Genomic DNA, 27,394 nt, shown 5'->3' on the forward strand with positions numbered 1-27,394 from the left:
GTGTTTTGAACGTGGCAGTTTCGAAGCATGCATGGCTGCTGTTATGCTAATGAGGCACTGCATATTCATGGAAGTGCCTCATTAGCATATCCCAAAGTGCCACATTACCATAGCCCCTCTGACAGGAGGGGCTAGTGTGACCACAGCTTCGGTGATATGAAACTGAATCTTGTTCCCCTGTAATATTTAATAGGCTTGTCTACACTAGCTCCCCACTTCAAAGGGAGGATGGTAAGCAAGATGTCAGGAGATTATTAATGAAGTGCTGCGCTGCATATGCAGCACTTCATTAAGCTAATTGTCCTATGCAGCAACTTTGAAGTGCTGGCTCACATGTAGCCACGGCTAACCTGCCAGTACTTCAAAGTGCCTGGGCAACTTCGAAGTCACTTTACTCAAAATTTTCCTCAGGCACTTCGAAGTACCACAGGTTAGCCGTGACTACACATGAGCCGGCATTTGAAGTTTAACGCTTCGAAGTTGCTGCAAAGGAGAATTAGTTTAATGAAGTGCTGCATATGCAGCAGAGCACTTTATTAGCAATCTCCCAACATCTTACTTGCCATGCTCCCTTCAAAGTAGGGAGCTAGTGTAGACACAGCCAACTAGATTGAAAGTTGCCATAACAGATTCTAACTTCCCTGTAGCCTTTAGATAATCACACTCTACTTCAGTTTGAGATCCCAGTCCTACAAACACTTATATACATTCTTACTTTTACTCACTACAAACAGTCCTGTTGAAGTCTACAGGCTGGTAAAGTTAAGCTACAGGTGCATAATCTTCCCAGCATCAGAACTAAAAATCTTCAAAAACAAACATTGTAGCCCTGTTAAGATAATATTTATTAAACTACTTTCAGTGAATGTTCCTCCTATGAAGCTTGCCATTAACATAATCAAACAATTAACAAGCTATGAACCTCTTTTTCACACTGGGCAATATCAAATCCAGTTTCTATTTAGAAGACCAAAATGACACTACATTTAATTTAAGCTGTTTTCAACTCTAGTCTATGCAGTAATAACAGCTGTGTTGTATGCAGAATGCAGTGATATTAGCTAACTGCTTGTTTGTTTCTGTCTAATCCAGCATTAATGTATGCGAGTATTTTTGGAAATGTATCTGCAATAATCCAAAGACTGTATTCAGGAACTGCACGGTATCACATGCAGATGCTGCGCGTAAAAGAATTTATACGTTTTCATCAAATCCCCAACCCTTTGCGGCAACGGCTTGAGGAGTATTTCCAGCATGCATGGACGTACACCAATGGCATTGACATGAATATGGTATGTAATTCTATTTATGGAAACCACTTTCAAAAAGTCAAGGGAGTCTAGAATGAAACAATTCTCATACCTTTTGAAATACTACATTGTTTCCTGCTGGCAGATTTATTTTTTGCCCTACAGACAGTTGCAGGTTCCCAATCCATGTCATACCAATGGTGTTGAAACCAGATGTCACATAGCAGCATACTATTATACAATGCAGTGTCGCATAGATCCATAAAAGGCATCTCATTCACACTTTTGGAGAAACTGTATCAAGGCAGTAGACTCAATTCTTGGGGTTTGACACCACTTGTAATTCAGTTGTGTATTAACACTGCTCCAAATCCAAGTCTCATAGACTGTGTCTACACTAGCCAAAAACTTCTAAATGGCCATTTCAAAGTTTACTAATGAAGCGCTGAAATACATATTCAGCGCCTCATTAGCATGAGGGCGGCCGTGGCACTTCGAAATTGACGCGGCTCACCGCCATGCGGCTCATCCAGATGGGGCTCCTTTTCGAAAGGACCCCAGCTACTTCAAAGTCCCCTTATTCCTATGAGCAGATGGGAATAAGGGGACTTTGAAGTAGCCGGGGTCCTTTCGAAAAGCAGCCCCATCTGGACAAGCCACACGGCGGCAAGCCGCGTCAATTTCGAAGTGCCGCAGCTACCTGCATGCTAATGAGGCACTGAATATGTATTTCAGCACTTCATTAGTAAATTTTGAAATGGCCATTTGCATGGCAATTTTGAAGTTTTTGGCTAGTGTAGATGTAGCCATAGTGGTTAGAAAATAGCACACAATGGCTGTGTCTACACTGAGGCCTAGTGCCAACAATCTGATGCAGATAAGCAGTCTGAAAATCCAAAACGGTGACTCATATGCATATTTGTGCAGCCAGTGTGCATATTCATGTGGCTAATTTGCATGTTTGCAGCAGAAATTGAGCCGTATAAATGGGGTTCAGATGGCAAAAAAAACTTTTTTTGGCAGCCCTTTATACATGCAAAAAATCGGGCATAAGGGGCTGCCAACAAAAGAGCTTTTTGCCATCACAGCCACATCTACACAGCTGGATTTCTGCTGCAAGCATACAAATTAGTCTCATGAATATGCATATTGGCTGCACAAATATGCAAATTAGTCACCATTTTGTACTTTGAGACTGCTTATTTGCATCAAACTGCTGGCACAAAGGCTCAGTGTAGACCCCGCCCATCAGTGTTTACCTCAAGCTGCCCACTGGGAACCCAAAAGAGTTCTACATAAGTATTTACAGCATGCCATAACCATCTGAAAGTTTGAAGTATCCCATATTCCATTGCTAGCATGGAGGTCTGTGATTAACTTTACAGTGTTTACATGATTAACAGTGGCGTGGCACAGGTGGGGAGGAAGAGACAATGGCAAATATTTTAAATGGTTTGTAATTATGCTAAGGACTTCAATTTTTTGGGTGCCAGACGTGAAATGTTTTCAAGGTCCCTGACTTTCAGTGCATGCTGAGCATCACAGTTGGGCATCCAAAAACTAAAGCACTCCACATCACTAGTCACTTTGAAAATCTTGTCTATAGTACTAATAATTGAACTCCCAATATTGGAACATAGCAATGGTTCTGGGTGCTGTGGACTGAAACAAAAAGGCGGAGGCAGTCTAAAGAGCACTTGTTCCAAATGCAGGGCTCCCCCTCCACCCAAGATTTTTCACTCCATTCTAACTCAGTTGGAATATACATCCTCACACTTGTTTAACATCAATATAGAATGAAGCCCTTTTTTGGCATCTCATGACAGAGCCTTTGGCATCTCATGACACAGCCCTAGTGCAATGTAGCATGTAGTTCAGAGGCGAGGAAAGGATGAGTTGATATCCCCCAAGAGAAGAAAACAGCCTGAATATCAGTTGTGCTCCCTTCCACCAATCCCCTGCCTTGCCAAAACCATCACAGTATTAATCATTCAGCCATTCACAGAGTTCTTACTATTTTAGAAGGAAATGCCAGGATCCAAGTACTATACACTTTTATCCTCGACTCTTGATTATGGACACTGACAGAATACTATCAATAAGATCTATGTCAAGTTATTGACTATGACATGAAAAAAGGAAACTTAGTAGAAGCAGGCATCCACTTGCTTGCTTCTTTTCCAAAGGACAGAAATCATCTTTCTGAGAAGTTGAATCACTCATGATCAAGCCATCAATGACATAATACAAGCTCAGACAACTTCCTAAGCTATTTTGAGACTAATAGATCTGACACCTTGCCTAGCCCTCTAAATAGTTGGAAGGAAAAGTAATTCCATGTTTCAGTACAATATAAATAGAAATTAAACCCTTAGGCCGTGTCTACACTAGCCAAAAACTTCTAAATGGCCATGCAAATGGCCATTTCAAAGTTTACTAATGAAGCACTGAAATACATATTCAGCATCTCATTAGCATGCGGGCGGCCACGGCACTTCAAAATTGATGCGGCTTGCCGCCGTGTGGCTCATCCAGATGAGGCTCCTTTTCGAAAGGACCCTGGCTACTTCGAAGCCCCCTTATTCCTATGAGCAGATGGGAATAAGGGGACTTCAAAGTAGCCAGGGGCCTTTCGAAAAGGAGCCCAGTCTGGACGAGCCGCGTGGTGGTGAGCTGTGCCAATTTCAAAGTGCCGTGGCTGCCTGCATGCTAATGAGTCACTGAATATGTATTTCAGCACTTCATTAGTAAACTTCAAAATGGCCATTTGCATGGCCATTTCAATGTTTTTGGCTGGTGTAGACATAGCCTTTGTGATGTTGCCTTAAATTAAAATCTTCCAGAAGGGTAATAGTTTCTCTGTCAATAAGTTGGAAGAACGTACACCTTACGTCAGTAAGTAAAGGTAGTGATTTGATAAAAGGAATTTAGAGTTGAATCACTGCCAGTTTGGCAGCTTGGTTACTGTTACATAAAGCAAATTTTATGGGCAACAACTTAGAATCAATCTATAAACAATTCCCCTTCACCCAGGCACACGCTCAGACACATTTCTGCAGACATTGCTTCACCTCAGAGGAGAATTCGTACCCCAGAACAAGACCAGTGGTGTTTTGAACAAGCCTCTGTTGGTGATTACACTACTAGAAAGGCAACATCAGAGCTTGATCCTGAACATTACTGAGAGCCCCTAATTCTCATTGAAGTCAATGAGGTTCGAGGTGCTCAGCAATGTGTCAATTGGGCCTTTAAGTTGTAGTAGTTCTGGATCTGGTCCATCATAGTATTTTTGAATATATTAAATAACATGAGCACACCTTTAAACAAATTAATTTTGATTATTAGCTATGATTTTTATAGACACACCTCTGCGTGAAAAAGTACTCACAAGTTACATGTTCTCTGATCAAACTTGCCAGAATGCAGACATTGGTGTGTTGGGAGTTGTCTTGGATTTATCACTTACAGCAAACACAAATTAAATGGATTAAACATCCCCACCTATATCAATATGATTTTGAGGGAGTACAAAGGTTTTGTTTAAAATAAAATATGAAACAATAACAATCCAGATTAGTGGCTTGTTTTGTTATATTTTATTTCTTACTCTTTCATGCTATTCTATCTCTCAAGTCTATGACAATCATTTAATTTACTTTTAATGTGTGTTTGTTTGAATATATTACACATCAATTCAAGGTTGATATGCCAGTTGTCTGATTTATGTTGTACTTATGAAAGATTTATCTCTTTCCTGTCTGCTTCATTCCTAAATACATGGAATAACACCATCCACTGGTAAGAGCAGGAGGTATTTGTATCAAATTTAATTCCAGTGTAAAGTGTGGAGCATATCCATGTTATCTGTCGGGTTTAGAGCTTGTTTAATGTTTTCTATTTTTAGTTGTAACCTTTGTGCATGATGAAGTGGTAGATAACAAAGAGAAAGGAATCTAAACTGAATCAGATGTGGGCAAAATATATAAAATTGTTTGTTACCACATTTATTAGACAGTTTTCTCCCACAACTTTAATCAAAGTTCATTGCCCCAAAAAGGTCAAGTGCAAATGATATTCATTAGATAGTTGCTCTGTAGAAATGCCACACTCTGATAAATTTATCATGCTGATCATTCTGCGTTTTCTTTTTTATGTGACTGTTTTTACTTCAAACCACCTATGCATGTTAATAGCAAGTACAAATTAAGTTTTCCAGGCTCTAAACCATGTGTATATGTAGCAAACTGACATGTGGTTTTGAGAGTTTGAATTTTCATGAAATCTCTATTTGCACCCAAAAGGACTAATTCTGTCCTCAGGCAAACGTGACTCCTGCTAACTTCAGCTGGACTTCTGTGTGAAAATCAAAGCGTAGAATTTTTTCCTGACTCCTTCGGCCCCATCCCATCACTGAAACCTGAGTAAAAATAAAGTCCAAAATAAATTTCCTTCTTTGAAATGTGTAATTTATGAATGCTATACATAATTAATAATATGAAGTATGTTTCAAAAATGCGTTTAAGTATTAGCACTAATAATTTAAGACTTCAGGGAAAGCAAACAACTGGCTTTTTATCTAAGAAATAATACTGTATTTCAGAAAATAAACTGCTTTCTTTAAAAATTCCTGCAATTTTTTTACTAGCCATAAGAAAATAATATTTCAGATTCATCTTAGATGACTAACATAAATGTAACCTTAAAATTCTGGTAGGTGAAATAGAAGAGAACAAGATTAAAGTGTCCCTCATGATGTTGCACTTTACATCTTTGCTTTAGATGTACTGCAGAATGTATTTTGATAAAATAGTTTTACTGATAATTATGCATGGATTAGATAAACAGTATTTAGGATTTACTTTAATCTGGACATACTCTTGAGCCTACAGAGTAAGCATAATTTAAATCATGCTGTTATTTAGTCTCTGGCAAAATTAGTTACAAAAGATGATATATACTGAAAGCTCCCTTCAGTCCCTGAGATTCAAAGGGATTGTGATTTTACTGAATTTTTCAAACTATCTTGTTCTGTTTTTCTTGTCTCCTTATCTTTTCCACTTCCTTCCAATATTCTCAGTCCAGCACCCCGATAACAGCATGACAGTGCTACTCCTTATAGAAATAAGAAAATTTTGTCTGAAAACCCTTTTTTTGAATCATGCATGTTTCTTCTAACCTACCTCCCCTTCCTGTGGATTTTCAGTGCATTGCAATAGATGTATTAGTTTACTTGATCTAAAAGAAAGCCCAAAATAAGTGGCCCATGCTTTGGGAACAGTTTGTCCAAACATGTGTTTTAATTAAAATTTTAAATATTGACTAAAAAGTTTTAGTTTTTATTTCTGGATTTAGAGCTCCAAAAGTAGATATCAGGTCGTTTCTTCAAATATATAATTTTAGGCCTTTCTCCTGCAAGCATGATGAATATGCTTAATTTCAACACATATGACTAGTCTCATTGGTGCTAGCTGTGTGTAAATAAAAGCATGTATATAAATATATACCAGGCTCAGGGCCATAAATGGTACTGTACCAAAAAGGCAGCTTTTACGAGCTGGTCGTGCACTTAGATTTCTCATTTTTATATTGTATATTACTACTGTTTCAACACCATCTACATTTGCTTATCCTCCTTACACAAGCACTTCTTAATCCCAAAGTGATGCTACTACCATCATGTGCTGTCAATATACATTCCAGAGAGATAAGCGAGCAATTCACATTTCACAATCCAAAATGACATTAATTTAATTCCATCCTGACCAGAACTATAAGCTATATCAATTTCACTATCACATCTGAACTGTATCCAAATTGCAAGAGTTTGGATCATTAGCCTGGGAATGAATTGTCTGAGATTAGAGCTGGGTGGGAATTTTCCAGAAAACTTTTTTTTAATGAAAATGTTAACTTATTGAAATTGAAACTTTTTGCTGGAATATGATAGATTTTGATGCAGAGGGGAAATTTTATGAAAAATCTCCAAAAATAGTTACAGGACAGTTTCCTAGTCAGTTTTATGTGCAATATTCAAAAGGTACCTCAAACTTTAATAGATTGGGAAGTTGTCTTTTCCTTGTCTATTGAAATAATGGCTAATGAGCAAAAACAACAGCAAAAACTTACAGCTAATTGAGTGATCCAACAGAAGAGTCTTATAAGTCTTGAGCATATGAATAAATTTATTTTTATCAATAGTTCATTATATTGTTTTGTGGGCTGAAGTCTTGCTAACAGAAGAATTACTAATCTTTCTACCATTGATCTGTCTTCCTTGTGGAATGAAGGCAGACTTACTGAATGGACAATGAAGTACAAAAAAATGGTCAGCCACATTCTACAACAATTGCCATTTCAAAGAGGTCTTCAGAAGCGAACATTTCAGTGATCCATGACGGAGCTCAGAGACCTGAAGAGATCTTGTGGTTAAGGCTTCAGTTCCTGGCTCTCCCATGGGTGACCGTGGGCAAGTCATTGACACCTCTTTGTCTTATCTCCTACTAAAATAAGGATAAAACTGTGCTTCCCTCCCTCACAGGAGTGAGTTTAAGGAACAAATAATAGTTGGAAAGATTTTCAAATACTGCAGTGAGGGAATCCATATATATATAGTTAGAGATAATCAGAACAAATCTGCATACAAAAGAAAAGGTCGCAGCCTGTAGCCTGACCTTTCACTCTGTCCATCCTAGAAGAAAAGGCTGCCTACGTTGTCCTGGGAAACTTTTGGATGTTGTCAGCTTCTTAACTTTTATAGTAGCAAAAATTATTCTCCACTTGAATTAGCGGTTCAATGGCCTAATAAAACACTCAGACCATTTCTTGTCCCCAGGGCCTGGGCTCCCAGCCACCACAGCTCTCAGATAAACTCACCAAGGGTGCATCTACACTTGCATTCCTCTTTCAAAATAGGTATGCAAATCAAAAATGCAAATTAGATATGCATTTGCATATTTGGCACCTCATTTGCATAATCTAATTTCAAAACTGCTTCTTTTGAAAGGAGAAAGCCAGTATAGATGCTGCTCTGTCAAAAGTAAACCCATCTTCGAAAGAATCCTTTTTCCCATTAAATAAAGGGAAGAAGGATTCTTTTGAAGATGGGTTTACTTTCGAAAGAGCAGCGTCTACGCTGGCTTTCTTCTTTCGAAAAAAGTTCTTTCGAAATTAGAATATGCAAATGAGGTGTCAAACGCACAAATGTATACCTTATTTGCATTTTCCATGCACCTCATTTGCATACCTCTTTCAAGAGAGGAATGCAAATGTAGACGCACCCCAAGTGAATAAGGAAGTCCACACGTATAGAAAATCTTAGCAAAAGTATTTCACACAAACCTGTGAATACATGCTGATTGCTGTCATCATGGAGAACTAAATCTGGTTTCAGCCAGCAAATCTCATTCAAAGGTGATGATACTCGCAGCCAAAGGTGTTCACTCTAAAATCCAAATTGCCTCTTCTGACTGCTTATGATGAGCTGCAGTCACAGCAGACCCCTTGGGATTCTTCCCCAATGTGCTGATCATGCCACTGACACCTGCCTTGTTCCCTGGGGCTTCCCACCGCCCTGTCACAGAAAGGAAGAATCTCACATTTCTGCTCCTGCCAGCAGAAATGAATTTTAGCCTATCCATAGAGGCATTAGATGCACTGGAAAGATTCTGTGCCTCTACCTCTGACTTTGCCCCTTCTGCTTTTAACTGATCACAGCCACGTGAAATGCCCTGGCCCACTGCTCACAGAAATAGTTAATTCTACCTGGAGTCTTGGTATCCTGAAACACTATCTAAATGCTATTTTCTCAAAAAACTAAAACTTAGACACCACTTATATCACTAGCTAGTGTACGGTCTAGAGCCTCTTCTCCTTGGCAAGGAGATTATGTAAGTGATCACAATCCAGTTGTAGTATTGCCTGGCCTTCAATGATGACCTAGATTCTTCCAGCCAGGCTTCAGGCTGGTTCCTGTCAGACAGCCAAAACTCATGGATGATCTCCTCAGGATGAACAGTAGCAAACCAAAGGTGCTGAAGCTTATAGAACTATCAGCCATTCTGAATACTAACAATCACAGGAGGATATTGGTTGGCGCTTTCTGTGTCATAATGGGATGCTTTTAAGCTATCTATTTTTTAATTCTCAAAGCTCCTGAGAGTCAGCTGCTTTGCCCCCATCCTGTGAACTCTCCTAGAAGGTGTAACAATTTGGGGCAAACCTATAAACTGGAACTTTTTGATTGACTTCATTGTGGTTTGGATCAGTACTGTAATGGATGTCAAGAGGGGTACATTGCTAGTAACTGCATAGCTCTGTTACCTTTCCATTCAGCTTAGAGGGTGCAGTCTCCCTGATAGCTCTGCAGACCTAATTCTCAAGGTAGACATCGCTATTGTGATAGCAAAATGTTTTGACTGGTGTAGCTGCTTTTATTCAATAAAGGGTTTTTCTACATCAAAAAAAAAAAGTATCTGCAAACTAAATGGTTAAGACAAAATAATTATGATGGTGTAGCAGTGAGTGGCATAAACAAATGTTAAGGCATACACTTTAGTATTAGATAGGTTATCTAAGGGAAAGCACGTAGAAATTCCCTCCACATATACCTCAAGAACTTAATTCCACACCTATTGAGATCAGTGGAGAAAATTCCATTGACTTGAATGGTGCAGGATTAAGCCCATAATATACATACACGTTCTCTTAAATGCCTACACTTATCCTTGCCTCCTGGAATATTGATATACCTATCCACAATTATAAACAAATCTAACTCTCACTCAAGGGGAAGGATGCCAGGCGAAAATGAGCTTGAGTGAGGTGTCCTCATAACTTAGTTAGTGCCATCTTTTCTATAGAAATTCCTCTGAGTGTCAACTACGTAGTACTTTATATTTGATCATGTCAATATCAAAAGAGAAAACTTGGAAGAAAAATAGACACAGAGTTCAAGGAGCATTGCTGACTGCCACTAGAACCAGTGTATTGCAACATGTACTGCTTGAGGAATTAAAATACATGTTTTAAAAAACAAACCTGCGTCCAAAGGCAAGTCTGTGCCTAACAGGAAGAAAAACTAAACTTCCAATGAGTGTGAAAGCACTACCACTAAATATGAAACACAAATCACATACCACTATTCCCCCTAATCAACAAGCAATATCTAAAAGGAACATAGCTTGAAATGGTCAGAAAAAGTAGATATTACATGACACTATGGGGCACTTAGAACAAAGATAAAAACAAAATCAAATCACATTGCTGTACAGTACCAGTAGATACAAACACTCCAAATGTCCGATATAATCAAAGGTAACCCCCTACAACTCTTCTGTTTCCTGCCAACCACTGTTAGCTCAAAAATAAAGGTTGAACAACAACTCAGATTGTTACAGATCACATGAGCCAGAAAATATTAATTAAGTGCCTTTTGAGATAATGCAAAAGTGCTATAAAATTAGCCCATGCATGCATTTCTTCATGACTCATTTATAAAGAATTCACTATGCAATAATTTGGGCCAACCTGGAAAGTAAACTCAACTGAGGGATGCAAAGACATTGTGGAAAAGGTGATTACCTTGAAATAATCATTATTAATTAAACAGAAGTCTTGGACTTTATGGCTATATCTTTTGTGGGTTTTTCGTAAGTATAATCCCACAAATGAAGCTATAATGGAAATAGCTGCTGTAGCAGCATCCTGATTTGTACCTATTGTACAGAAGTTGAATGCATATTAAAAAAACATTCAGTATTTCAACAGAAAAGACAAAACTTATATGGCTCATCGGGAACATTATTACTGACTCAGACAACAAACATGGGCCACTCTTCCTAACTATTAATTTTATCTACCAATAGCCAACATAAAAATATGCTGATTGGATGAGGTATTGCTCATTCTACTGTCATAAATCCTTGTGCACAGAGATATACACAAGGTTGGCATCCAATAAAACATTCCTGGAGAAGTTCTGAATACCAGTCGTCTCATGGTATGTCTTCACTCCCATTAGATACATATGACTGGCCCAAGCCAGCCAGTGCAGGCTTAAGGGCTGTTTAATTACAGTTTAAATGTTTGGTCTTAGGTTGCAGTCAAAGCTCGTGGGCTGAATATCTACAATTATACAGCCTCTTGGCCCAGGTTGTGAGAGCCATCCATAGGCATCAAACGTACCTACCGAAGTGGTGAGGGCAAGATTTCCTCGCCACTTCCAAAGAACTAATCTTCTAGTCAGTGTGAATGATATAAATACATTCCTTTCTAGTAACAGAGAAGAAGCCGTGCTAGTCTATACACTATCAAAACAACAAGCAGTCAAGTAGCACTTTAAAGAGTAGCAAAATAGTTTATTAGGTGAGCTTTCTTGGGATAGACCCACTTCTTCAGACCATAGCCAGACCCGAACAGACTCAATATTTAAGGCACAGAGAACCAAAAACAGTAAGCAAGGAGGACAAATCAGAAAAAGATAATCAAGGTGAGCAAATCAGAGAGTGGAGAGGTGGGGGGAAGGTCAAGAATTAGATTGTTTTTGGTTCTCTGTGCCTTAAATATTGAGTCTGTTCTGATCTGGCTATGGTCTGAAGAAGTGGGTCTGTCCCACGAAAGCTCACCTAATAAACTATTTTGTTAGTCTTTAAAGCGCTACTTGACTGCTTTTAGTTTTGATTCCTTTCCAGGTTGCTCCTGATCATGACACATAGCTTGAGATAAAGAATCCTTCTCTTTGTGAGTGTTTAACTTTTCACATTAAGGATGCAAAATAGATCAGCTAGACATTACAGTGGGTTGTAAAGATGAGGAACGTGTTTGTTCTCCATGACTGCCAAAGAACGGACCTAAAACCCATGGTAATAAAGTATGTTAGCATTACGGGCAGATCTGAATCTCCCGGGTTACACTCAAGTACCATTGTGAGGAAGCCCCTCACATTCAGTTGTGAAAAACATGAAAATCTGTGTTTTTTCTGACTAGAACCCAGAGGGAAATGATTACTGAGGTGTCAGAGTATAGACAGAAAGGTGAAGGGGCAGAGTGGAAAAACCGAAGCACAAACATTTATAAATCTTCTCTTGATACTACTTAAATCTACCACACAGAATGATGCTGTTTTGAGAGCAGTTCTTATCTGTGTTGCAATCAATGTTGTCAGATTTCATGATTTCCCCACAAGTCTCCAAATGGTTAGTGTTTTTCTTAAAGCTCTAGTTTTTGGAGTCAGAGAGCTCCAAGTAAATCTCAACTTTATTTATTTATTTTAAAAGCACATTTTAAGTCCTGGTCAGAGAGAAAATTGCAAATGTGACCTGATTGTACTTAATGAACCAGAAACTAGATGATAGATCAAAAGAACCATGGCTCCTAATTACTGAACACTGTAGCTGTGTCTACACTACAGAGTTCTGTCGACAGAGGTCACTGTCAACAGATATTTCCTGATAGCACGTCTGTCTACAGAACACATCCACACCTAATACAGGCGCACCCTGTCATTGCCCTCCGTTGACAGAGAGTGGCCAGACTGTCCAACTCTCCATCAACAGAACAGCCACTGGAAGCTCTGCAAACAGGGCTGCCTGGTGAACCAGAAGCTCACTGTCGACAAAGGCCCCCCCCCACCCCCCGACCAGAGAGTCTACACTATTTTTTGTGGAAAGAGGTGCTATACCTTGTATGATCAAGACAGAACTCTGCTGGGAGAACTGCTGCATTCCGTTGACAGCTTCTCAACAGAATGCATTTGTAGTGTGGACACTCCCTAGTGTCTGCAGCAGAAGGCCTCTTCTGTCAAAAGAACTCTGTAGTGTAGATCCAGCTTTTGTGTTGGCAATTCTTGGTACTTCTGTAAATATTAAGACCTGATTTCCCAATTCATCAATCTAACAAGAGTTGTGACTCCATTGTTTTGCATAGAGTTATCCTAAATTTATAGTGGTGTGAGATTAGAAAAGTAAAAAGTAAATTTTGTGGCTGATTGTCAGAATAATCTGAAACATAATTTTTGACATTTAAAATATCATGAAATATAATATAGTCTATTTTAATGATTATGTCTATACTAATGTTCTAACAAATTTTACCTCATTTTAAGTCAAGAATTTAGGCTATGATTTTTCAAAGCTGCCTTAATGGAGCCAAGCACCCAACTCCCATCACAATTAAATAGACTTTGGGTGCCATTTTCCTTAGGGACCACTGACAATCGTAACTTCAGGTCATAAATACTTTTAATAATCAAGGTACACTATTTAATACCCAAGGTACACTGGAGCAGGGCCTATCTCCTCATATATGTTTGTACAGTGTCCAGTACGTTTTGGGTGCTATAGAAATATTACATCAGCAACTAACAAATAAAAACCAAGGGTTTATAGTACGTTCATATTCATATTAAATATATGATTTTACATGTTTCTCTAAATAAAACAAATTCTATAGAAGTATGCTCCACCTAGCTTTTGTTTAATTATAAAGTACAGTTCCTTAATAAAAAAAAAATTATCTGATTCATGATAAGCTTGTGCTTGGGTGTGTTTAACAACATAAAAACATTTTGCTTTTAGCACATCTGAATTGAAAATGTATTGGTATTTCATGTCATATAAAACTGGGACTCTTCTAAATTACGTTTAACAGGGAACATAACAAAATTATGAGAGATTAATAATAAAACACTTCAGAATATTAACTTCTTTTCTTCAGTCACACGAACAGAGATGAAGGTAATTTGAAAGCTAATATTTCCAACTATTTACCCTCCAGCCTGTTTATCTGACCTGTTTTAGATATCAGTTTTCTGCATTATTCAGAACATGGCAATTTTTGTAAATGGTAGCAACTTGTTAATATATTTGGAGATATCCATATTAAAATAAATAGCACCAATTTTACTTTGAACTGTATCTGGTTATATATGATTAGACATTGGTAACCATGGTAAAATAGGAGCTTTTCATTTTTTTAATGTTTTCCTTTGCTTCTTGTTGAATTCTGGCTTCTTTGAAGATGTGTGGACTGGTGTGATAGTGTCCCAAGGCCATAAATTGTTAAACTATTTGTACAAATGTGTGTTATAACATCGTGTTCTCTGTTATTTCACAGTAGCTGCTGTATTGATTTCTGTTAGCAATCATAGAAACATTTCAAACAATTAAAGGTACTAATGTTTCATTTGTAAATCATAGCTTGGCTTTGATGAACAAACAGCCTCATGTCAGAGATGTGCACATCCCTCTTCTCTGTTAACAAGGCGAGACACAGCAATTAAAAACCTCCTTTATGCATCAGGAATGACTGCACAGACCTTTATTGTGCTGAATAAGAAAATATGCAGTAAGGACTGGATTCTGTTATGACATCCACTAGTTTAAACTGCATTCTCTACAGAAATAGCTATTGATATTACTCGTAAAAATGTGTGTGCATATACATAAACACAAAAGTAATCAATAAACTGTGTTAATAGCAGGGAGGCAAATTCTGTTCACATTACTCTTCATGAAATTAGAGAAAACTGTGAAATAAAGTAGAACTAAGCAGAATACTTGCCTTCATTCCACGATCAAAATTACCATTGTACCTTTGAGAAATCCAGAGGTTCTCGTTCAGGTAAATGACAGTGAACCTCAATAATAGATGAGCAAATACCAGCAGTTCATGGGCCAGATCATCAGCTTGTGTAAATCTGGCTTCAGTGGAGTACCTGGTTTTCCCTACTGAGAATCTGGACTATGTGTTTTAAATTAAATATATTTAACACTTCTTAGTTTAAATTTTCACAGTTCTGCAAAAGTATAAGTTTTAAGCATTTGTTATTTTTATCTTTTTTAACTATTCAGTTGTGGGAAATGATGGGTGGGGCGTCAGACAATATTTGTTGTAGACTCTGTGGGTTAAAAAGTAAAAGTCTTGTAGTCATTAAAACACAAATAGACAACGTCACAAGTCAAAATATACCAAGTAATTTACTTAAACCAAAGTTACGAAGTTCTCCACCAGCACTTTTCTTCCTTTGTCTAGTTGTAAATTTTTATTCTTATCATGGGACATATCTTTCGTCATTGTGTATACCGTGAAATTGACATTTGCCTATAAAAAAATCTATTCCCACCAAGATTATATCTAGTTGTTGTTTTCCTATTTCAGAATATTCAGACATTTCTATCTGGATTTCCTGTAATGCAAGCAATAAAAAAAAAAGTGTTCATACTACATTTTCAAGAGACCCTACTAGTATTCAGTTAAATGAACTCAATCAATTCCTATTTGACCTATTTGATCCCATATTTTGATCAAATTACATGTTCATTAAACTGGATGAATTGAAAATATTCTAAGTGGCCTTGCTACCCACCAATATTTTATGTCAATACATTCATACTGGGAACAAAGAAAACAAAATTATTTAAAATTCTTTACATAATATTGAGATGAAACTCTTTCGTTTTTCTCTTCAGGTTTTAAAGGGATTTCCGGAATGCTTACAAGCTGACATTTGTCTACACCTCAACCAAAACTTGCTTCAGAACTGCAAAGCTTTCCGAGGGGCTAGTAAAGGTTGTCTTCGAGCTTTAGCTATGAAGTTTAAGACAACCCATGCTCCTCCTGGTGACACCTTAGTCCACTGTGGTGATGTTCTCACTGCTCTTTATTTCCTCTCAAGAGGCTCCATTGAAATCCTCAAGAATGACATTGTTGTAGCTATTCTTGGTATGTATTAGTGAACTAAGGAGATAGAATGCCATCCTTCTGCTAGCACATACTACATGACAACAGTCTAAAAGGCCCATTGCTGTGTTTGGATCATGCACCCAGTGAAAGATTCAGTCACTTTAATTTAAAATCAAGATTCTCAATGGCTGTTAGACGCACCATGTACATGATATCCTAAACCCACAGTTGGGGAGGAGGCCTATCAAAGTCAGGTGACTTTGCTACATAGAGGAAGGGGTAGGACAGAAACAGAATTAATGTAGGCACTCCCTCCTCCTATAAGTGAGTCCTATGGCATGGGCTGGTGGGGTATGACGTGAGGGTATGAATAGAACTGGGTGAATAATGGATATTTCCATGCACTGTCAATTCCAAAAAATCATGAAGAAAAATTGTTTCATGCAAAAGCAAAGACTACATTTTGAAAAAAATGAAAGTTAAAAAAAAATCCTTTTGAATCCAACAAAATTCTCTTTCAATTTTGAGTATTTAAAATATTTTGACTGGTTTTTTTTAACAGACCTAACGGAAACATTGGGGAAAAAAGAGTTCCATTTAGAAAATGTTTAAAGTGCTTTGATGTTGGGGAATTTTGGAGGACAGGAGTCAACTGAAGCAATCTGAAAAAAATTGACAGAAATTCATGAACTGTTTTGATATTGCCAAATCTACATCATTCCCCTGAAATAGTTTTCTGGAAAAAAGTCATCCAACTTTAATTAGAATGGAGTTGTGTTGAACTAAAAGGTTTAACCTTCTCCACTAGAGTCAATAGCAATTTAATCATCTACTTCACTGGGAGCAGATCAACAGAAAAAACAGAATGGGGAGGCTTCTTCAGAGACAAATGACCTGTCTCTTAATTACCTGAGATCTACAGAGGTTTGGGGCATAGCCGATGCATCCTCTTACTGCAAATTCTATCCTAGAAAGTGTGATGCCAGCGAAACTGCAAGGAGGACACTGTAGAACTTTTGGGACACTTTCCAGTAGAGTGTTGAGTCTATCCCATTGAAACCATCCTAAGATAACAGAAAAGAATTGCACTCCTCAGAGTCAGTATGAAAATAGGGAATTATTTTTATTTTTTCTTGTGTTATGCAGATGATAGGCTTTTAGACTTGATTGCTACCTGGCCTACTGATGAGGGGGTGGGCAAAGGGAGCAGTTGCCCCAGGGCCCTTTGAAATGCCAAAGCAGTGCTACTCCATAGCATTTCATGGATGGGAAGGGGTAGGGGCCCAGCGCCGTAGTCTTAGTGGCACTAAGGGCTGAGTGCCTGTGGCTTCGCACCTTGCCCCGGGGTCCCTGGTGGCTGTTGGCCTCACTTATTGCTACCGCCTTGGTAAACAACAGTTTGTGACAGCAAGACTACAAACACTTGGGAGAATACAAGTCAATAATAAAACATTATTGGTTGGAAAGATGGTGAGCTGGTTTAAATTAGCCTGCAATAAAACCTCATTAAAAAAGAACATAACCAACATTTTGCCAAAAACATGTTGGGTCCTACAATTGCCTCCTGCAGAAAAGCACACTGGAGGGGAAATTAACACCAAAAACACCTTTTAATCTATCCTTCCCTCCAGTGGATGAATGCAAACCTTCCCCAGAATGACATGGCCAGAGCCCTCTGCATTGCACATATGTCCCCAAATCCTCAAAAAAAACCTGTAGATGTGAGAAGTTCTGAACAGAGAGGGTATCGGAGGGGTAGCCGTGTTAGTCTGGATCTGTTACAGCAACAAAGGGTCCTGTGGCACCTTATAGACTAACAGAAAAGTTTTGAGCATGAGCTTTCGTGAGCACAGACTCACTTCATCAGATGCATCTGATGAAGTGAGTCTGTGCTCACGAAAGCTCATGCTCAAAACTTTTCTGTTAGTCTATAATGTGCCACAGGACCCTTCATTGCTGAACAGAGAGAGTATCCCTCCTCTTTTTCCTCCCCAAACCTGCTCCTTTTGGCAACATGCCATTCAGGGGCCAAGCTGTATTGTCACTACAGATCTGATTGCAGTGGCGCACTAACTGTTTTCTCAAGGAGAATAGAGAGGGACATCATGAAGCTCAGCACTATAATGGAAAATCCAGTCATCCTGGAGAACATAATGCTCCCATTCCTCTCTGTACTGTCTCCCATCCCCCTTTTCCTCCACACACCCAGATTTGCTGAACTCCAACCATGCAGTATATGGGGGGGGCTTTTGTCACATTGTTGATTGGGGGTGCCAGGTTAGTATTACTGTTCATAGGCATTGCTACTTCTTTCCAGGTTTGAAGGCCAGAGCTGAAGGGTGTTTGTGATACTTTTGTCCCCTCTGTGCCTTGCAGAAGAAGATATTATAGGGCAATAAAATAAGATTAGTATTTCCTAAATGGCCACGGAGTCACTGAACTTGGGTGTCCAGCTTCACGAACTCTGGGACCTATTTTCAAAGGAGCTTTGTTTAAAAGTAAATGAGAGTTGTGGGCACTCTACTTCTGATAACGATGTACAACGTTTCATAAGATGGAGACTCAAAGTTCACTCCTGAGCACATTGGCCACAATCTTTGTACATTTTTGAAAAACAGGTAATGGAAACGAATTCCACGCTCACTTCAGCCCAAAGGCCTGATCCTACATACAAGCAATGGAGATTTTGCCTTAATATTGGAGTGTGGGGTGTTTACAGCATTCTGGGTCCTCCACAGTTACCAGGGAGCTTAACAAATGAGAGAACTTCCTTGTCAATGGGTTCTCTAATTACTGCTAAAGGCATGGTTCTTTGTTTCTATGTCCTCACACTACATAAGCTATCAAACACAAATTTTGGAAGAACAGGTATGTGCACTAGTCATGACAATTTTAGTAAGTAATAAATACTGAAAATGTGTCAAGGATGAAGGAAAGCAGAGTTGTAAAAGTATCAGCATGAAAAATGCACTGTTTCAGGGACTGCTGTCTCTCGAGGTTTTGAATTACTGTTCAATATTAATTCTAACATTGAAAATTGAGTCACCTTTTTCCACCACAGATCTTTGGGAAAAGGACTATGTCATTATATATATTTGTACATTTGCTAGCAGGTGGTCTCATGCCCAGAGCTCCCAGTCAGTGTTTATTGTAGTATAAAATTACTTCATCATCATCATAATCAAGAACGATATTATTTACTACTGTAGATTACATTTTTGTTACAAGAAGGGGCTGATAAAAATTCTGCATGTATTCTGTTACAGCACGAACAAAATAGAACTGATACAAAGTTGACTTTACAAATTTCCAGATTATCCTCTCACTAAGTCCAATTTTATTGATTTTGATACTAGGACACTGGGATAAATCAGGATAATCAGGTGTTATCACTTCATATGCTGTATAAGTTTCTTGAGTTCTGGCTGCTTTCATTTTAGTGGATTTCTCAATTAAAGTCATCCTCTTTATCTGATTTTGTTTCTGCAGGTAAAAATGATATTTTTGGAGAGATGGTACATCTTTATGCGAAACCAGGAAAATCAAATGCAGATGTTAGAGCTTTAACCTACTGTGACTTGCATAAGATCCAGCGAGAAGACCTACTAGAAGTTTTGGATATGTATCCTGAATTTTCTGATCTATTTCTCACCAATCTAGAACTGACTTTTAATCTGAGGCATGAAACCTCAAAGGTACATACAGTAGGTATTATTTTTTTCTATGATTTTCTTCATCGTATACATGTTAAGTCACAGAAAAGAAAGATATCCCTGAAAAACATATTTTAGCTCTCCTCTTAAAAAAGTTAATGTAGTTATAATAGTGTGAGAGCAGAAACAGTTCAATAGGACCAAAATTGGAAAATAACAAATTGAAAAACAAGGTTTTAACAGAATTAAAAGCAAAAGGCTTGAAACCAGATTCTGTTCAAGAAAACTTACCCGTGTGGGTCCAGTGAAGTCTATTAGACCTAGCATAAGTAAATAACATGACTCAGGTATTGCTAAGCCACCATTATTTGGTTCTATATACATATAGTGTCGAGGCTTAAATCAGAAGGATTTTTAATATGTTGCAGTGACTGCTAAAAACTGTTTTGAAATAAGCATGACTATAAACTTAACAATGAGTGAAATTTGTCAATATATGTATCAGAAATAGAAAATAGTCATAAATGGAGTGAGGGTACCCTGATTCTTTTCTAATATTACAACAAATGTAATTGTCTTGCAAATCTTGTTCCACAGTTCTGTCCTCTTGGACTACATTGCCTATATTCAAAATAAAACATAGGAAGCATACCTCTGGGAGAACATCCCCATGCTTTTCTTCTCAACCCTGAACCTGCAGAACCTCCATTTGTCTCTACTGCCACCAATGTCATCTTCTAGATGACTCCCTGGCCACAGTGCCCCCAGCAAGAAATGCGAACAGAGGAAGTGTAGCCTTAGCAGGGTTTACTTCTCTCGGGAAGCTTGTGTCAGTCTGGATTTGGGAAAAAATAGAGGGTTGGCCACTGGCTGAAGGGGGCGCTGCTACTAGCCACAGGTGTGAAAGGTGTTGCTTTAGTTTGGATGGAATAAATAGGCTCAAAGAGTCAAAATTGTTAACTTGACACTGTTACTGTGCAGCGAAAGGGGGTTAAATAAAGCTTGGGTTTTGGTACACAGAGACCTCAGCCTATATAGTACCATGGCAAATACATAATTAATTTTTGTTTGCCTTTTATGAAAGATACAGAAAAGAATGGGGAAACTGAACAGGAGAGCTTTCCCCTTCTTAAAGAAAGAGTGCATGGCATCTTTCAGAAATTTAGCCAGAGGCAGTCAGCGTATGCACACCCTCTGTGTCACACAACCAAACACGCTGTCCATCATACACCCTATATTTGTGCCACATATACACATACCCACAGTCTTTCTTCCTCTCTCTCGCCCCAATTCTACTACCCCTTTCCCACTGAGGCCCTCCTCTTCCAGGGGCCTGGAGCCAGCCTCTGATGATTTACAAAAATTCATAGAGTGGCTCCCCTGCAAAATTTATTGCCAACACCTATATTCAACATAGTAATAAATGTCCTTTGGGAGGGAAATGTGAGAAAATAAGTTGAAATGGGCTGGAGTTTTGTTAGAGCTGTTGTTGCTGAAGATCAGCGAGATTTCCTAAAAGATATTTCCTAAAAGATAAAACAAGACATAAACACACAAAAAGAGGAGAGAAAAGAACAGCAAAGATGGAAAATACAGCATCTGTCGCTGAAGTTGAGTCTCATTTGCAGGCTCATCGCTGGAAAAATATAGGAACAACATACAGTCTTAGCAATTACTCCAGAACCTGGCAAATTCATACGAGCATCAGGCTACTTAGATTGCTGTTTTTAATAGCCTCTCTCTGGTGACAGACTTGCGGCAATGTTGTAAAATATGCAGTATTTGATGACTAAACTATACTCTTATTAGATAGAAGGCAAAAGGAGAGGGGGAGAATAGAGAAGAAATAAGCTGGGGAAGAAAAGGTATACACAGCCTTGGAAGAGCAGCGTATGATAATGTCTCACATCCCAGGTAGTGATTGGGATTATAGGTGGTGATATCTTCTGGATCCTTATCTTTTGGCCCAGTCTAGTCAGGACACCTTTCAGGATTAGGATGAGGAAGATCCTTGGTCCCTCTGTGGGATAGCAGCTGTGCTGGTGAAGCTTGTTCCCTTCCCTTCTCTCAATTTTATTCAATGTGCTGCTACTTATTATTTATCCACCACTCCAGCCCAGTTTCTAGCACACCAGTTTTGGTTCATAGATTTCCAGTCCCATGCTTCTCTTTTTTATCAGTCGTGATTTAAAACACAGTCCTTGAATTATCTCAGTGGTACTTTTTGTTTGGACTAATTCAGTCTTTGTCTTCCTTTTGTAGCTCTTCCCTCAGCATTTATTGCTAATGGTTATTGTGACCATTTAAAAATATTCACTCACTTTTTCTTGCTGAATTCCCAATTAGGGTAAATTTGTGTGCCTAATTATCACAATATAATCCCTTTCCTTTGCTAAGCAGTTTTGCCTAGAATTGGATATTTGTTCATAATGTCATAAAAATGTTATTTTAATCTAAGCCTGTAAAGAAGGGTAGCGGGTGATACCTGATTACTTTTTATCCCACAGCTGCCATTTTCAAATCTTATTTGAATAGCTATTATCAAAATTACAGTTAAGCCTTCCAGATGTTAACTAAAGCTAAGAATTTACAATTTACTTCTTCTGGAGCTAAAACAAATCTCAACCAGCTGCTGTTATATGACTGTAAAATGTTTAAAAACAAACCAGCTGTTATCATTTCTTTGGCATTGTGCCCAAAATGGGTAAAGCGAGGGAGGAAAAATCTTTCCTCCCTCTCTGTACTGCTTACATATTCAAAGCTGCATATTTACACAAGCTGTGGAAATGTTATGCACTAATGGTTAAATTTTGTCACCTGGAGAATTTTTTAGCCCTTATGGCATTTTTATCTAAGTTTATTGCCTTTCTGAACAAAGAAGTGATGGCTGGGTCTACATATGCCCCCGACTTTGAAGGGGGCAGGGTAATCAGGGTGATGGGAGACTACTAATGAAGTGCTGCAGTGAATATGCCACATTTTGAAGCTGCTGTGGGGGAGAATTAGCCTAACGAAGTGTCAAACTTCAAGGTGCCGACATGCATGTAATTTGAGGAGTAAAGGTACTTCGAAGTGCCGGTGGCTACATGCATGCCGGCACTTCAAAGTCTGACACTTCGACGTTGCCGTGGGAGACAATTAGCCTAATGAAGTGCTGGGTATTCACCGCAGCACTTCATTAGTAATCTCCCATCACCCTGACTAACAAGTCCCCTTCGAAGCTGGGGCAAGTGTAGACAAGCCCAGTGAGATGTTCTTTAGGAATCACACCACCATTTATGAGCAATTGGGTACACCCCAGATAATTACGACTTAGCAGTACTATATGACAAACCTTGCCCATATCTTTTCCACCACCTCCATTTGTGGCAGCTCAGCCCACCATGAGGATTTAACCTGTGGAACAAGAAAAACTGACATCACACAATTTAAAAAAAAAATTGCAAAAAAGCAAAACAATCACCAAACTTTGGTGCTGTGACAGCCCTTACTTCAGCCAGTTTGCAGTTCAATTCACAGTTAATGCAGTAGTGGCCTTGAATTAGGGTGGCATCTTGTTAACAAGAGGAAGGTAGTTCAGTAAAAGTTTGCTTTAGCAACTTAACTTTCACAAATTCAAAATACTTAATTCTGGCACTTTTTAATATTTTTATATTAAACCTTCAAATTATTACCACTCACAGAAACTACAAACCTTGAAATCAGTGGTTCTCAAACTTTTTGCATGGGTGAGCCCTTTTACACAGCAATGAGTGAAACACACACTTCCCCCATCCAGGTGAGAGGTTGACCCCATTCAGGCAGTTGGGGCTGGGACGGTCAGCTCTGCACAAGCAGGAGCTGGTGCTTTTAGCCATGTGCGTGTTTGACAGCCCCAGCGTCAATGCTCAGGGCTGGTAGGTTATGACCCCACTTAACCACTTTGCACCGCACTAACGGTTCATGATCCCCAGTGTAAGAATTCTTACTCAGAATAAACAGGAGAAAGAGAGACAGAAGGCACATCCTAAAACTTTAATACACTTAACCTTTTTCTGAAGAAAATTACAAAAATAGCAATGGTTTGTGTTGGATACTTTTATTCCTTCTTCCTCTCCCCAACCCTATGACCCAAAAGTTAAAAGCTGAGATTTGTCCCCTCACACTTCTCTCAGCCGCCCCCTACCCCATGTGGCCCTGCACTGCAATTCACTATCAGCCCGTCTGTCCCCCTCTACTACCCTTCTGAAACCTAGTCTATCTGACCTCCCAGCAGCTGCATGTGCCCTACTGTATCTGTCTCCCCACATATCATATACCCCCTTACCTGGCCCCGCAGACATATCACTTGAGAAAAGCAACATCTGCTCTCTCCCTATTGGCTGCTGACTGCTACCACTCTGGGCTGTCTGCCTCTGTTCTGGTACCACAGCAGCCTCTGGTGGGTGAATAATATAAGTGCTGTGCCTCTCCACAGAAGTATTTTCTGTAGAGAAATAAAATTTGTGGGGAACGTGAATTCTGTGCATATGGAGTGGTACACATTCCCCCAGGAGTAAAGACATTTAAATCAGCTTGGAAAAAAGTGCCAGTCTGCCAAGATAGCAGCTTCTGAGTAGGCATTAACCCCTTCAGTCCATCCTGACAGGCCAAAAGCTTTATTTAAATAAATGGGCCTGAAGAGTTGAAACTGGTGACTAATCCCATCAACAGCCAAAGTTAACAAGTGTTAGGCAAAGTTTGGTATATAGAGTCCTCAGCCTGCTTCTCACAATTGCAAACACTCCATTAATATTTTAAAACTTTTTACTAAAGATACAGAAAAGTATTAAGTACTACAGCTTTCATTTTAACAGTATTCCTTTCTCCTTTTCCCCTGTACCTGTGGGAATTCTTTAGAAGGACCTGCATTCTCTCTTGTAGTGTCGGGAACTGCTCCCTAGAGAGCATTGCATGGGGACATCCAGATTTCAGCCTGCTTCTTCCCAGTGAAGGAACACACAAGGAGAGGCAAACAGTGACACTCAGACACTGTTCACCCCACAACATTCATCTGCACTCCCTAGAGGGCTATGTGGGGCAGAGGGGGTGGGGGCAACACCAGGAATTCCATGCACCAAAGTCACTTTCCCCAGCTGGGCTCTTCTGTGAGGTAGGGATCAGAAGCTACTGCTCTTTTCCCTCCCTTTATTCAGCCCAGGTGGGGAAAATGACCGGATGCAGGGATCTCTGCCATCCTTCCACCCTCCCCCACAACCTTCTAGGGATGTGTGGAAGAGCAGTGTTTGGTGGGGGAACGGGAGCAAAGAGGAAAGAACACATGGGATGGGAATGTCCATGTCTTACATCCTAGGTGGTGGTAAAGATTTACGTCACCCAGCTCCCTGTCTTTGGCCCACACTGGTCAAGACATCTTTCAGGATCTGGAGGAAGAAGATGTGGGATTTTAGGAGACAGTGGGGCTGACACCCATGATGGTGAAGCTTGCTCCTTCCCCTCTTGCTCTTTCAGTTGGCCAGTACTGCATTAGCCAGCTCTCTCACCTAAGATCCTCTTGAAGGACACCAAAAGGGCAGAAGAATCCATCCTCTCATTCTTTTTATCCACTAATTAAGTCTAATTTCCAATACATTACTTCTCTTGTTTCCCAGGCATGATTTAAAATGCAGTACTTGAGTTATACCAGTAAGGTATAACTGTTTGGGCTAATTCAGGCTTTGTCTCCCTTCAGCATTTATTGGTATTGGTTATGGTGACCTTTTCTACAATTTCAGTCACTTTTCATGGTTAAGCTCGTGCTTCAGAAAAAATTGTAGGCCTCACTATGACGACACAGGAGGAGAAAGAGAGAGGATATTACCCAGACTGCTTTGCCTATCACATAATGCTGTTGATGTGCACCTAGCCAGGTCCAGAAAATGTGATCTAAACTGCCTGGTAGAGCTGCCCCCTTTTAGTACTGTGTGTGAAAAATGTGGTTTAAATTTAGGTTTAATTATTTCTGGTGGCTGTGTCTACCAGACATGCTTAAAGCACTCTGTCATGACAGAGTCTCAACAGAACTCTGCATTTGCCTTGATAGTTTATTCCCTCAAAAATTTGAGGCATAACTCTCTGTTGACAGAAATACAATGTAGATGCTTCTATTGACAGAGAGGACTTCTGGTTGCCAGGCAGCCCTCTTTGCAGAGCTGCCATTCCACTTTCTGGCACCAGAAGGCGGTGCAGTCTGGTGTTTCTCTGTCAACAGAGCAGGTTGTGTGTGGATGCAATCTGCTGACAGCTGTTTTGTCAATATTTCACTGTCAACAGTAACTTCTGTTGACAGGTGCATCCAGTGTAGACATAACCAATATGTCACAGTATTCTAGGTTTTCAGGTGTATTTTAAACTAGAAATAATACAGCTTTAGTATTGAAAGACCTCCCTGTAGCACTCTGCTCCTGAATTACTGCTGAGATATGGAGAGATAGAAACCACTGGGATTTCATATGCAAAGGCTGGGCAAGAGAGTTGCTGGTCAACAAAATACAAACTAAGGAGGTTCTACATATGTTTTAGGGATTTTTAAATATATATTAAAAGTCATTTTATAGTACAAAACATGTTAGCTACATCTACACTGGTTTCATCAACAAAACTTGCAGAGCCTCCATGTTAGAAATGCCTTCTGGCGACATACTGTCAACAGAACTTGGCACTTTTGTCTACAGCCTTCTGCCTCTTCCTCGTGAGGCAGGTTGCCTTTCTCAACAGAATCTTTTGACAAAAAGGCCATGTGGACGCTCCAGGGGGCCCTCTGTTAACAGACAGGGCTTCTGGGTCACCAAGCAGCCCTGTCTGTTGTGCTTCCGGTTGGCCATTCTGTGAAGAGAGAGGCTGGGCAGCACGACCATTCTCTGTCAATAGAACACATTGACAGAGCGATCCACTTTGTGTGTGGCCACAATCTGTCGCCAGAAGCTTTGTTGGAATATATCTTCCAACAGTAACATCTGACAACCAAATGCTGTAGACATTCTCTTTTTTTAGCCTTCTTTCACAGGAAATTTTGTAAAGTAAAAGGAAAATGGATAGTTAGTTTCTATGACATCTTTTAACTATGTTTTGAAAAGGCCATCACGGTTATTTAAATGTTACTTATAATATAAGAACAGCCATACTGGGTCCATCTACCCCAGTATCCACACAGCAGGGAGACATCCACTCCTATGTGCTTGTAACTCACTAATTACTGTAATTCTCAAAATAATACGCAAATGATGCAACTGGCATGTTTGTGATGAATATACTTTTGGAAACTCTAGGCAGACCCAGTTTTTTTATTTGACGAATAGATGCCTGTGCCTGTCAATCCCTGAACTCTTCCGACCTTCTGCTCTCCGCCTTTTCTCTCCTCCATTATTCTATCCATAGGCACCATTGTGAAGTCCACGTAAACTTAAACCTAACCTTTCAGGACTACAGCGAGAGGGATAGCAATAGCAGTAAATGTTTCACCCTCCCTTTGTCCCAGCCCAGTTACATGACCTAGCAACTGACCTGAATAGCATGTCCTCTCTCATCAGTATGAGGAAAGAGAGCGGATCCAAAGCCCACGCCTTGTACATATGCACACACTGCACGGCCTTCATGGCTTATTATTTGTTTTTAAATGTATTGTCAGTATGTTATGGCTCAATTTCTTGGCACTAAAAACTTCAAAGGTGTTAAATGCTTCCTGAATCCATTTCTGCAACGAAACACAAGTTAGAACTTCATGTAGACAACAAGATAAGATAAAAAGAGAAACCACAATTTTCAGCTACAGAAAAAATATTACCATGAGCTGAA

The 27,394-nt window shown here is 39.3% G+C and overlaps 1 protein-coding gene across 1 annotated transcript in view; it reads left to right on the forward strand.

Annotated features, from left to right (window-relative positions):
- The window catches only part of KCNH7 (potassium voltage-gated channel subfamily H member 7), a 353,071-nt gene that overhangs the window by 302,272 nt on the left and 23,405 nt on the right, over nucleotides 1-27,394 (forward strand). The window contains exons 9-11 of the mRNA XM_075001165.1: nucleotides 1,093-1,292; nucleotides 15,716-15,968; nucleotides 19,419-19,624. Coding sequence (XP_074857266.1) covers nucleotides 1,093-1,292; nucleotides 15,716-15,968; nucleotides 19,419-19,624 — 659 coding nt within the window. The remainder of the gene's footprint in view (nucleotides 1-1,092; nucleotides 1,293-15,715; nucleotides 15,969-19,418; nucleotides 19,625-27,394) is intronic.

The sequence above is a fragment of the Carettochelys insculpta genome, chromosome 8 (assembly GCF_033958435.1).
Source record: "Carettochelys insculpta isolate YL-2023 chromosome 8, ASM3395843v1, whole genome shotgun sequence".
Taxonomy (NCBI): Eukaryota; Metazoa; Chordata; order Testudines; family Carettochelyidae; genus Carettochelys; species Carettochelys insculpta.